Raw genomic sequence first — 13,784 nt, forward strand, 5'->3', positions numbered from 1 at the left:
CCAAAAGTGTTAAATTGATTTGGAAATTGGTCAGTAGTTTTACTTCACATAGGTTGAAGAGTGAATGAAAAGCATAAAAGTGGAGGTTTGAGAAGTTTGGATGATATACAGATCAGAGAGTAGTTAGGTAGGAACATGAGCTTAAGGAAGGTTTTATTTGTTTTAAAAAATGCAAGAGGCTTAATTATATATAGAGGCTTTAAGGAGGAAGCTATTAATAGGGAAGAAAATGAAGATATGGAAACATTAGGTCTAACACAGTGCAATGTCCAATCGAGTTGTTCATAAATATTTTGAGGTTAGGCCAGATAGTCATGCTACACAACAATATTTTGCTATACCACCATCTAAAGCAGTTGAAAAGTAAATATATTTCCTACTATGTTCCCAAAATGAATATATGTATTATCATGCAGTAAATTAATTTGTGGTGTTTTCTATCCAAATGAACAGTATTTGTTAAAAGTAGCAGTAACCAAAGAAGAAACAAAACTATGCCACCATTCCAGGAATAACTTTTACCTCATGAGTAAATCCTAAAGTTAAATGATATATAACAACAATTCAAATAACAGAAATATGCATATAGTAAGTACACAGGTTTACCTCTAGGATATTCTGGCAATAGTATTTTCTACTTGACAAACAACAGCAGTAAAACTACAGATATGTAAATAAAAATCAAGCCTGATCACGTTAATTAATTTAAAAATTAAGGAAAATCACATACCACATCTCTTACAGAAGTGCTTGATTTCTTGAGTAAACACAATTCTTTTTTCTTTTGTTCAATGTAGTATCTAATGTCTTTATTAAAAGAAAGAAGGGTTTAAGATTAGCATTTTATCTTTGGAGCTAACAGGTATCTCTTGCAATCAGAATTTTCACTATGGGGGACAAAAACAGATACTTATAAGAAATAAAACAAGCATAAAATCCTTACCATCAATATGAAGAATTTTTACTCCCCACGATGAGGCATTTGACAATATACTATTTGAAGAAATAAAATCCTGTAAAAAAAAAAGTTTGACAGTTTTTCTAGGCAATTACTATTTTTTTTTTAAAGTTTTTATTAATTTTTTTTTTTTATCCTCACCCGAGGACATTTTTCCATTTTTTGTACAGATAGAGTGGGAGGGAGAGAGAGAGAGAGAGAGAGAGAAACATCGATGCGAAAGGGACACATCGAGTGGCTGCCACCCGCACGACCAACCAGGGCCGGGGACAAACTGCAACTGAGGTACCTGCCCTTAGCGGGAACCGAACCAGGGTCTCTCTGGACCGCAGGCCAACGCTCTAACCACTGAGCCAAACTGACCAGGGCAAAAGTTTTTATTAATTTATTTTTGTTACAGATGTTACTCCTTTTCCCCCATTGACACCCTCTTCCCGATCCCCCCTCATCCCCAGCTATTTTAAATAAGCTGAATTTAAAAATTATTTGAACCAATGTCACTGAACAGATCCTATAGTTACAACAGCAATGACATCAATTTTTATTTCTGAAATTTCTAAAATCAACCCTACTTAGCATATTCCCATGTTCTTGACAATTAATGTATACTGTAGCCCTTACAGTTAATAGTTTCAAGAAATTATTCCATTTAAAAATACAAAAACGCCACGAGCTTCAGAAATCTCAATACTTTAAAAGGCCACAAGATGGAGATATTTCTTCATGAAAAGCAGATTCTGTGCTTTGTAAAATGATATACATGCTTATATTTAGGGTTTTCCTATTAAAACGAGGAAAGGAATTTCAAGAATATCTCTATTTTTCCACTTGAGTTTTTAATAACAATATATACTGTGAGTTTTTAAAGTTCCTACTTACATGGTCCTTGATAGCCTTTTCAGCTAACAATTTTCCTCTGCTCAAACATACCTATAAAAAGACCAGAGAACAATCAAACATAAAAAGTTATAATACAAGTACCTCATTGAAAAAGGTTAAACAGATAAAATAGCTAAAGTAAATGGATAAAACTTATAGATACATTTTAGTAAAATATAAAATTTAAAACAAGTACATTTTATTTATACAATTCTTAATGACTACCACCAAAATAAATGTATAGTAAAGTAATAATTCCTTAGGCTATTTGTAAAATATGTCCTATTAAAAAGTTTTTTTCTTCCTATCTTTTTTTTGGTGAAGCAACTAAATTGAATTGAACGTGTCAAGACCCAAGGTCAGTTCTATAGTGAATTCTATTAAACATGAAAAATAAAAGAGCTAGGTTCCTCTGAAACTGTTTACAATTCAATAGTAAGTTTGCATTTTAGTTCACATTAAACTAAATATGTAATACTAGAATTAACTGTACATACTGGTTTTGTATTATATTTCACTTTTTAAATAAAGCACTAGAAAAAGCAGTTGAAATGCTAAGAACAACAATTAATGTGAAACTAGTCAATGGTGTATAATCTCATTCCTCCAAAAAAAATTAAGTAAAAAGATGATTAAGCCCTTCCTCGGTCTCCTCACCCTCTTTGACTTTTTCTTTTATATATTTGTCTATTTTTTCAAGTCATAATCTCTTGCATAACTAATTTCTTCTATTCTCTGCCTGCCCCCATTTTTTTTTGCTTCCCAAATGGCTACAGTAGATAACATGAAGAGGATATCTTAAAACGATGCTTATATTTCAATCTAAAAATAAGATAAACAGTTTAGTTTTTAATCTCTTTCCTTCTCCACACCCAATTAAATCAGCTTAACTTATTCATTATATCTTCCAAAGGAGTGGAAGGGGTATGATGTCAGCAATTCTAGAACAGGGGTTGGCAAACTTTTCCTGTAAAGGGCCAGATGTTACATGTTTTAGGCTTTGCTGGCCATGTAGTCTCTATCCCAATTATCCAATTCAGCCTTTATTCATTTACATATTGACTGGTTGCCAAGAAAGCAGTAAACAGTCAGTCAATATGTAAACAAATGGGTATGGCTATGCTTCAATAAAACTTTATTTGTGGGCAATAAAATTTAAATTTCATATAATTCCCCTTTGTTGCAAAACTTTTGATTCCCCTCCAAATTACAAATGTAAAAACAGCCCGGCTGGTGTGGCTCAGTGAATTGAGTGTTGGCCCATGGACTGAAAGGTCCCAGTTCAATTCCTGGCCAGGGCACATGCCCAGGTTTCAGGCTCGATCCCCAGTAGGGGGTGTGCAGGAGGTAGCAGATCGACGTTTCTCTCTCACATCAATATTTCTATCTCTCCTTTCCTCTCTCTCTAAAAATATCAATAAAAACACATTAAAACAAAAAAAAAAAAAGTAAAAACAATGATTAGCTTGAAAACTATAAAAAACAGGCAACAGGTTGGATTTGACCCGTGTCTATAGTTTGCTAACCCCACTCTAAAACAAACAAAAGATTTGCATTTCTTCTTTAAAACAATGATCTACTGTTATTTATTTTGGTATGTGCCCCTAGCGGGAACTGAACCCAGGACTCTCTGGACCGCAGGCCGACTCTCCAACCACTGAGCCAAATCGGCCAGGGCTACTGTTACTTTTTAGTTGTAAATTACTCTAAAAAAAATAAAAGCCATCCTTAAATGCAAGGGTATACTTTAAGAATGAAAGTATAACTACACAAGCACTATTAGAAAACAAAGTCACCTTGCTATCAGACAGCAACCTTATTAATGACAGGAAAGCTACACATAATGTAGATAGACATTGTTCTATCTAAGCGAACTCTGCTGCCAGCCTGCTCTTGAAAATCATGAGATCCTCAGGCTGTAGCCTTTCTGAGAAGCTCAAAGCATACTTAAAGAGACTTACTGTATCTGGAGATTTAAATGAACTTCCATCATGGCTGGGATGAGGTGAAGTGGTTTCTGCAGTATATGCAGATTCTGGACTTGGTACAGGAGAAATTCGTCCAAACGTTTGTGCAAATTTAGCTTCCTTTTTATTTGAAATAAGATAACTGATATCTTTGCTAAGAAATTCTTCAACTCGCTAATGGAAAACAAAGTATTTTTAAGTAAATCATATAAATCAAAAACTGTTTCATATGCTAAGCACAGATAAAATGCCAATTTGATACATTTTGTATTTTGTAAACTGTTAAGTTTTTATACAGTATTCTTCTGAACCTAGAGTCCTGAGTAAGCATGATGAAAATTCCAATTAGAACACAACAGCAGATGCCAGCTACTATTTTTAGGTATTTTACACATATCCTAATTAATTTACTACACATAACAACACCATGGCACTGATATTATCCACATTTTGTGGAGAAGAAAACTGAAGAGAAGTTAAGTGACTTGCTTGAGGTTACACCAGTAGTAAATAATAACAGAATATGAACAGGTATTTTGATTCAAGTTCATGCTCTAGATTTACTGAATAACGAAAATGTTCTTTATCAACATTGTTCAATATGATAGCAACTTGCCACATGTGGCTGTAGAGTACTTGAAATTAACTAACATGACTAAGCAATTGAATTTTAAATTTAAATAACCACATGAGGTTAATGGCTTCCTACTAGACAGCAGTTAAAAAAAAAATCATAGTTATTAACATCATGCCACAGAACTTAAACTAATGAGGAGGGAACCTCACCCTTAAGAGTGTAAGGCAGTTTGTTTGAAGAGAATTTCCCTACTAAAATGTTTGAAAACCACTACTTAAATGCCTGAATTTATACACACGTACCAAAGTCAGTATTACTGAAGATCACTCCCATCTAAGCACAGGAAAATTAAATAGAATACTTTAAACAGCTATATCTAAATTCTACAACTCACAATATAAATGGGGATAATTTTTAAAATGAAACAAAGTGTGTAATCGATGAGTTAATTTCAAGTAAGCATTCAGCAGAATGTGCTGCTAAGGCCAGTGGTCCCCTTGGTTAAATGCAAATCATTACTTCCATTTTTTCCCCTGAGCAACATTTTCATTAACCAGTAAATAAGTATTCACATTTATTTAGTCTAGGGATTACAAATTCAAATGCCTACAAGGGCCAGCAGAAATATAAATGAAGAAGTTACACATCAAATACTTTCATTTTCATAAATATGTGGCCCTAACATTGCCAGAGTCTCCAATTTTTCAAGAGAAGCCCAATCTTTTACATTTAAAAAAAATTGTGATAAAACATACGTAACATAAAAATTTAACCATTTTCAGGTGTACAAATCAGTGGCATTAAATACATTCATACTGTTGTGCAACCACCACCACTATCCATTTCCAGAACGTTCATCATTCCAGCTGAAACTGTATACATTAAACAACTCCCAATTCTCCCCTTCTTTTTGTTAATCCTTTGTAATATTAGCAGGTGCTCAAACCAACCACACAGACATATATTTTGAATATGCTCTTTCCTCTAGTTTGTTCATTTTAGTATATTACTAGACTCTCAAGATGCAGCTCAAACTACATCTCTGCTATAATTTCTAAAGGCAGAGTCAATCATTTCCATCTCTATATTCTAACGGCAATTTCTACATAATTCCTGTTAAAGTATTCATAATGCTTTACTGTCAATTTATTTTGGTGACTTATATTCCCATATAATAAGAATTCCTATAGGACTAGACTACCTCTTGAACTTATTTTTGCATCCTCAGCATCTAAAATAGTGCTGGCATATGGGAGACACTGGTAGAATAATTTTTTAATGAATTTCCATGTCCAAATCATAATCATTCTTCAAAGCTGTGTTCAAATTGTGTCTGCAAAATGGCCTGCAAGATCCCTCAGTTGGATGTAATCTTTCCCTCTCCTTGACATTCTATGTTGTATTAAAATAAATGTACCCATGCCATCTCTACCTAGCTGAGGGAAGATGAATATCCGATTTTTTTTTTTTTTAAATCCTCACCTGAGGACACTTTTGCATTTATCTTCAGATAGAGCAGGAGGGAGAGAGGGAGGAAGAGAGAGAAACATCGATATGAGAGAAACACATTGACTGGTTGCTACCCACACAACCCCAACAGGGACCGGGGACGAACTTGCAATTGAGGTACGTGCCCTTAGCGGGCACCAAGCCCAGGACTCTGTGGTCCGTGGGCCGACGTTCTAACTGCTGAGCCAAACTGGCCAGGGCATCAGATTCATTTTTTGACTCTAACAAAACACTTAATACTATGCCTTGTATAGCTGACTTAGTTTTATTGTGGTCTTCAATATATTAGCTATTGTTATTTTCTTATGACTCGATGTCACAATGAATATCAAATAACTCTATATTCAAGTTCATGACAGGGCAATGTATCTGCTCTTATATCTCTATTCTTCTCCTTATTTTAGTCCAAACTGTTTTGACACGGACCTAAATGCCAGACTGGTTCCATGCCCTTTTTAGATGGTTTTGCAAGTTACTTTCCTTGCCACAATTAAAGATTATTTCCCATTACAGACTTCACTGCTGGGCTCTTTATGGTTGAATTTGTCAGAAGTACACTCTCCAGATACATGAGTTATTTAGAAGATTAGAGAAAACAAATGCATAAAGTGGACAATTAAAAGAAAAGGACAAAGATGGTACAAATCTGAAGATAAATTTTTTAAAAGACTAAGCATTCCTAAAAAGTTAATAAGAAAAATTTTTCCAAGGAATATCTAATTGAACTAAATAGTACCTGAAATTGAATCCTAATACTCTTAAATTAGTGTCTAGAGGTCAAAGTTTCTTTATAGCTCACTAGGAGATCTTCATAACAGTCTTTTTTAGTGGCAGAAGTGGTAATGTTCTAGGAACAGAAATCAGGACACCACTCAATGATTGGAAAGATAGTGTATAGAGAGATCAGAATTTGATAAAAAAAAATTTTCAAAAAGAAATTAAGGAATAAAGTTAATAAATCTATATTGTCTAAAGCATAAATGAATTCAAAATTTGTTTCTTTCAAGTGCCTCAGGAACTGATAGGGGGTGAGAGGAGAGAGAAAATTGGGGACAGTCCCTGTACTGGCTTCTACACTGCTGTTATAGCTAGAGCAGTTCCCTTTTTGCTGGCTTTACACATTGGACATCTGAATATGATTTCATCTGAAGTGTCCCACTGCTAAAAACACAAATCTAAAATCACTGATTTGGATCAGAAGAATTCATGGTTATTCATTATATATGACAAAGCTGCAAGACCGTATCAGATAGTTTCTTTGTTACCATTAATTGCTGGAGGAACAGAATGGTGCAGTAGCATGTTAGTTTGGGAAATCCTACCCTGGGCCAGTCATTTACCTTCTCCTGATCCATAAGTACTCAATTTCTAAATTTCTAAGGTCCTTAACAAATTAAGTCATTTCTGATAGGTTGGTACAGTCAACATGGTGGCAGACCTATAAAACATGACTTTTAGGAATACAATCATATGGTTACTATGATATATGCTACTATAACAAAATGTGTCACAATGTTTTAAGAAAACGATAGCAAAAAGGTAGAATAGCTTTTCAAAGACAGGTAAGTAAAATATCACAACAATAAACAATTCCAAAAAACTTGTTACTTGTTCTGTAAATTTCTATTCCTAGAATGATAGAAAGGATCTGTTCAAGTTGTTAACCTCAACAAACTCAAAGTGCAGGAGAAACCTTTTAAACAGGAAGAATTAGGAAATTAATAAAATCTTAGCCTTACTTGCTAAATTTTACCTAAAATCAACCTTAATCCCAAGAAAATCTTAGAATTTTACCCGAATTTTCTAACTTCCTAATAATTTACTCAATGTATAAGGAAGGAAAGTAGGAGGTTTTCCAAATTCTTAATCCAAAATTCTGTTCCCTTAATGACATTCATTCTGTTGAGACTCTTATCACTGAAGAGCAATTTTAGTTCTTATGTTTTCCTTGTTCTGCAAATAACATTCTTCATGTTACGCTAATCCAGACAAATTTATGTACCTCCCCAACAATCATAAGCAAGGAGTTCCTGCTTTCTGGAAGACATCCCAGCATTACAATGAGAAGGCAATTAGCAATTCCACCAGGACAAGGGAGTCTCCCTTCTCACACTTTCTGAACTTTACACTAAACTAATCAAGAAACCTGAAAGTTTTGCCAGGCTACAAAAGGTTAGAACAGATAATTTTCCATTAATGATATACAGCTGATAAAAAGTCTAAGCTTGGTGCTTACATGACTGCTTTCCAAAATGCAAAATTTAAATGATATAGTAAAAAGTACTAGTTACAAATTTTTCCTTTTTTGTCAGTGTATGATTTTGACTTACCCCTCCCAGATCCTTAATGTCCTTTTGCAGTTTTTCAGATATGGTGACAGAAGGTAAGTCAATGTAAAATACCTTTCCCCAAAGTGGCTTATATTTGGATTTTTCTGGTTTGTTATCAGTTTTCAGAGATTTCAAAGATGGTCTGTTTTTCTCATTTTTGAGATGGACTCCACCTATTGTTTAAAAATTTAGAATTAGATGTTTTCTAGACAGAAAATTTCTAGTTTTAAAAATAGTTCTTTATACAATAATCATATCACAGAGCGGGAAACCTTTATCCCACCAATTTAAGTCATATTTCTTTGTAGTACCACTTAGGATAATGGAGGAATACCCTAAATATTTTAACAGATACTGCACTGTCATTATTGTTTACAGTCAACAGTTGAGTCTGAAGGAAATACTCATGTGTTTATGTTTTATATATTAAGGCAGGGAACTACATAAAACCTTATTGAAAGATTTCCTCCTTAGAATGTAAACTTCATGGGGTGTTTACGCAACAAATATTTCTGGAGCGTTGAACACCCAAAACTAGTGCTTAAAATGTTAAACATTTAGTAACGCAAGAAACCTGTTACCGAGAATGACCTAGTCCTCAGAGATTCCTCAGTGCTCAAGGTTTAGTTTCAGTTTGTCCATCCATTAAAAAATTAAATGGTCCGTTTGGAGAACCAAAATCATCACTCATTTATTTCCTTTGAAAAATGGTCTGAGATCCAAACTGCTTTAAAAATTAACTTTTAGAACACAATCTGTTTACAAATTGGAAATCACACATCATACACATATACAGACTAACAAACATTGTAAATGAAAGTTTGCTTTTGTCTATTTGAAAACAGCAATGGTGTGTTTGAAATGCAAATACTTTCAACTTCATGAGTGGAGAACATAAAAGAAATAACCTGAAACCCACCCTCAATCACCCAAATCAATCACGAAGCGAAAAGCCACCGGAACATCTGCTTTAAAACGGAAGATGGAGCCGCAGGACCTGCAGGCGCCCCGGCGAGTTCCCGGGTCCGCACATTGTTTTCAGGTTTTACAACCAAGGGCACCACCTGGAATGTGGGGGCCGCTGCAGGAACGTGGGCGAGCGCGAGGGCCGGGCCGAGATCCATCCCCTTTTTGAGGCAAAACGCTGAATCGAGGGAGCCTTCCCTTCGGGCCCCCGAGAAGAACGCACAGGCCAGAAGAGAAGCAGGGAGCCGAAGGGAGGGCTCTACAGAATCAATGGTGGAACCAGGGGGGAGGGAAAGATTAAAGGGACTGCAGGCGGAGGAGGGACTCCATACCCTGGAAATGCCCTTTGCTGTGGATCCTCATGGTTGTGGAGTTCATGGCAGCCGCCCGGCACCTACATGCTGGATCCGGAGAGGGTGGCGTGCCGGCGGGCCGAGAAAACGCGGCTCCCGAGGCCCGTCGACCCGCCAATGCCTCTCCCCTTCCGCAGGCGACCACCGCCACGCAGTGGCGATACCGCGTCTGCTTGCCGGCTTCCGGGGCCGGGTTCAAGGCGCAGAAGAAGGGGAAAAGCACAACTAGTGGGTTGCGGCGGTTGAAGATTTGAAAACGCGTCACGCGGCCGCGGCGCCGAGACGCGCGCCCCGCCTTCTCTCACGCCGCGCTCCGCGCCCCGCCCCCCGGCCCGCTGGCGCTCGCCCCCACGAGCCCGCCTCCTCGCGCCGCGCGCCCCGCCCCCACGAGCCCGCCTCCGCGCGCCGCGCGCCCCGCCCCCACGGGCGCCGTCTCCGCCCCCGCCCCCACCGCCGCCATGCCCTCTGCCTCAGATTCGCGCTTTTCCGCTCGCTACTTGGCGTCCCTGCGCTGCTCTGAAGAGTCTTTGTGGCTCCGCGATGACCAAACGTAGCGGATGCAGTTAGCGCCGGAGGCCGCTCCGGCCCTCCGCTAGCGTCACTCGGTCTGCTAGGGTTGCCGGGATCGCCCGCGGTCCAGCCCTCGTTTCCACCAGGTACGCTTACTTGTGGCGGGTCGGCCGTCCAGGAGTGTGGAGGCGCGGCGGCTGCGGCTGCGGCTGCGGCTGCGCTGGGACCCCGTTTCGCGCCGGGCGGGGAGGCTGCGACAGTCCTTGCTCGGCCCCCTGGAGTCACGGAGCGTGGCTTTCCCGCGATCACTGCCGACCCCGCCGGCGGGAGACAGGCCGCAGAGGGACGTGCCGGGGTGAGGACGGCGGGGACGACGGGAGGAGGGTCGGGTCGGGAGGCCCCCGCCTAGGACGCCCGGTTGGTACTTGACAGGGTGCGCTCGTCTGTGGACCTCAGTTCTGCAGAGACCTGTTTTATTGTGCAGAAGTTTATCTCGGCAATAGAAAGAGTGGGATTTGAAATCTCACGTCTAGGGTTTGGGGTCTGGACCGGCCACTTACCAGCCCGTAAAACTTTGGTTAAATGACCTAATCTCGCCTTGCTGGTGTGGCTCAGTGGTTGAGCAACGACCCGTGCAGCAGGAGGTCGCGGGTTCGATTCCCGGTCACAGGCACTTGCCGGGGTTGCAGGCCCCATTCCCAGTGGGAGGCGTGCAGGAGGCGGCCAATCCATGTTTCTCTCTCCCTCTCCCTCTCTCTGTCTAAAAATCAATGAAAGCATATTAAAAAAATAAATGTCCTAATCCCTTTGAGCCTCAGTGTCTTCATCTAAAATGGGGATGATAATGAGATTATTGTACGGATTAAATGAAAATGTTTTGTAAAGTAGATTGATTTTGTTTTGTAAATGGAAAAACGCTTCACACACACAAAAGAATTGTTTGGATATGTTTCTGCTTGTAAACTCGAGGAAGAAGAGGATTTAATATTGTACTGCCTTGTATTTCCTAAAAGCACTCATTGAATGGTAGATTTCTGACCTAGTAATTCGGGAAAGTTAGTGCCAATAACACCGATTTGAAAATAGGTACCTGAAAGCCTGGACAAGGGTGGATTGTGATACCTTTAGCCAAAAAGGAGAACACAGAGAGATGGTTCAGGTTTGATTAGGGAAATGAGAATTTTGTTGTGGATGGCTTTAAGTTGAGTGGCCTGGGGAGACAATCATGGAACTTTTATTGGACGGTTGGTAATATTTGTAACTCGGGAGAGATGTCTGGGAGGTGGTGTGGGGGTGGGGGGCACTAAAGGGAGGAAAGATTGATTTGAGAGACTTCGCACATATCTTGAGAGGCACGAGGAGGTGTAGTTTGAACAAACATTCAACGTGAGCATTTCTATTTGGGAAAAACAACCTATTTTCAAATGCAAACTACAGAAAGAGCATAAGATTTTTTTTTTTTTTTTTTATCCTCACCCGAGGACATTTTTGCATTTTTTGTTCAGACAGAGCGGGAGGGAGAGAGAGAGAGAAACATCGATGTGAAGGGACACATCGAGTGGCTGCCACCCGCACGACCAACCAGGGCGGGCCGGGGACAAACTGCAACCGAGGTACGTGCCCTTAGTGGGAACCGAACCCGGGTCTCTCTGTACCGCAGGCCGACGCTCTAACCGCTGAGCCAAACCGGCCAGGGCGAGCATAAGATTTTAATGTTTATAAACAGTGTTAAGAGGTTGAGAAACTAATATAGAATATACCTACAGTCCTGGGAGGAAATGAATTGCTTAGGAATGCCTGTGAATAAGAAGTAGTAATGAGCAGAGGGTGAGGAAATAGTGAAAGATGGAGAATAGGCTCAAGTTAGGAAAAGAACTGGGAACAAAACTTACTGTGGAAAGTCACAGAATTGCAAACACTGGGATTGTGCAGGCTTCACTAACTAATTACTTCGGGTAATTTTGAACCTCAATTTTAATTTTTGAAACGGGATAATAAATACTTCTCAGGTGTGATGATTAATGAAACATTTTTGAAAGCTTTATTAGTACAGTGCCTGGCTCAGAGTCAGAGCTCAGTGAGTGCTGTAATTGTGGTAGACTCCAAACCAGCTGTCTATCCTCAATAATTCAAAAAGGCTAAGACTTGAAATGTAGGCCTTGATTCCGGTTGTTTAAGATGTCATTGGTTTCTTTAGTGATCATTTTAGTATATTGCTAAGGTAAGTACTGTAGTAGGAGATAATGATGGGCTTGAAGTGGAAACAGATTGAGCGTACTCTTGGAAAAAATCTGTCGGTGTAGGGAATTACAGTGATAGGAAGGGAAGATTAGATCTCTGGAAGGTTTACGGGATATGGGAAGGGTTTAAACATGTTCCTATTGAAGAAAATAAAAAACTGGAAGCCCATTTTATGTTCTAATGAAAGATGAATCACCTTCCTTATCTACTATAATTAGGAAGGACCATAACCTAGCTGTACCCTCTACTTTTAGACACACCCTTGCCTGCATTGTAGGTGATAATGCCAAGCTATGAAAAGCAGAGTCTGTTTTACTGGATAGTGTTAGTAACTTTCTAATCTGTAACCCAAGATTAATTTTTATTTATTTTTTTAATCCTCACTGGAAGATATTTTCCCATTTATCTTCAGATAGAGTGGAAGGGAGGGAGGGAGGGAGGGGAGAGAGAGAGAGAGAAACAAACATAGATGTGAGAGAGACACATTGATTGGTTGCCTCCTGCACAACCCAAACTGGGGCCAGGGACGAAACACAACTGAGGTACATGCCCTTGGCTGGGATCGAACCCAGGACTCTGATCCGTGAACCGACGCTCTAACCGCTTAGCCAAACTGGCCAGGGCTGATTTTAAAAAATTTGTCATTGGAACTCAAATCTTTTAGTAGCCACAGAAAGAAGGACTTGGTCCTTTATATATGGCCTGTAAGTATAGAAACCTTATTATGTTATGTCAGTAAACAGGGATATTGGTAAGAGAATAAGGTTTATGTTAAAGTATACATTGAAATTTTGCTTCACATAAAAAAGTATACAGACATTCAAGAAGAATACTTGTGGTGAGAAGTTTGGTTAAAGAGTTCTATTAAGCAAAGTAGGAGAACACAGAGTAGAATGACCTAATTAAATGAATATTTAGCTTGAATCAGGAGAAATGAATTTATTTTGTATTGACTATTTCTAAACAGTTTTATGGCCTTGGGCAAGTATTAACCTTTCTATGCTACATTTTCCTCATTTGAAATTGAAGACATGCCCTGGCCTGTTTTGTTCAGTGGAGAGTGTTGGCCTGCAGACCAATGAGTCGCAGGTTCGATTCTGGTCAAGTGCACCTACCACAGTTGCAGTTCATCCCTGGTCCTGGTTGGGTAGTTCGGGAGGCAACCAGTCAATGTGTCTTTCTTACATCAGTGTTTCTCTCTTCCTCTCTCTCCCCCTCTCTCTCCCTCCTACTTTATCTGATGATAAATGGAAAAAAGGATTAAAAAAAAATGAAGACATTATCTGCTGAGTCAACCTAGGAACTTTTTGTGATTATCAAATGAGAATTAATTGGCTTTTTCAGACTACCTTTGACAAATACAAATATAAACATTTTATTTTAGAATCTAGACAAATGGATTTATTTGTTCTTTTGTAATATCACGTTTCTATTTTCTTTTGCTTAAGTCTCTCTACCTGGCTGGCAATTTTTCCTCTCTGCTATTTATGGCAA

At 38.9% G+C, this 13,784-nt stretch overlaps 1 protein-coding gene across 5 annotated transcripts in view; it reads right to left on the reverse strand.

Moving 5' to 3' along the window:
- DBF4 (DBF4 zinc finger) overlaps nucleotides 1-9,759 on the reverse strand; it is a 34,499-nt gene extending 24,740 nt beyond the window's left edge. Inside the window, exons 1-6 of one of the 5 annotated variants that reach the window (XM_036247180.1) lie at nucleotides 9,519-9,759; nucleotides 8,221-8,393; nucleotides 3,799-3,978; nucleotides 1,838-1,888; nucleotides 944-1,013; nucleotides 731-807 (exon numbers count right to left, since the gene is read on the reverse strand). In XM_036247180.1, coding sequence (XP_036103073.1) covers nucleotides 731-807; nucleotides 944-1,013; nucleotides 1,838-1,888; nucleotides 3,799-3,978; nucleotides 8,221-8,393; nucleotides 9,519-9,564 — 597 coding nt within the window. In that variant the 5' untranslated portion in view covers nucleotides 9,565-9,759. Of the gene's footprint in view, nucleotides 1-730; nucleotides 808-943; nucleotides 1,014-1,837; nucleotides 1,889-3,798; nucleotides 3,979-7,230; nucleotides 7,342-8,220; nucleotides 8,394-9,518 lie in introns of those variants that run through there. The other 4 variants (XM_036247184.1, XM_036247181.1, XM_036247182.1 and 1 more) reach the window with 4 other exon arrangements.
- Nucleotides 9,760-13,784: the final 4,025 nt, after the last annotated feature.

The sequence above is a fragment of the Molossus molossus genome, unplaced genomic scaffold (assembly GCF_014108415.1).
Source record: "Molossus molossus isolate mMolMol1 unplaced genomic scaffold, mMolMol1.p scaffold_m16_p_7, whole genome shotgun sequence".
NCBI lineage: Eukaryota > Metazoa > Chordata > Mammalia > Chiroptera > Molossidae > Molossus > Molossus molossus.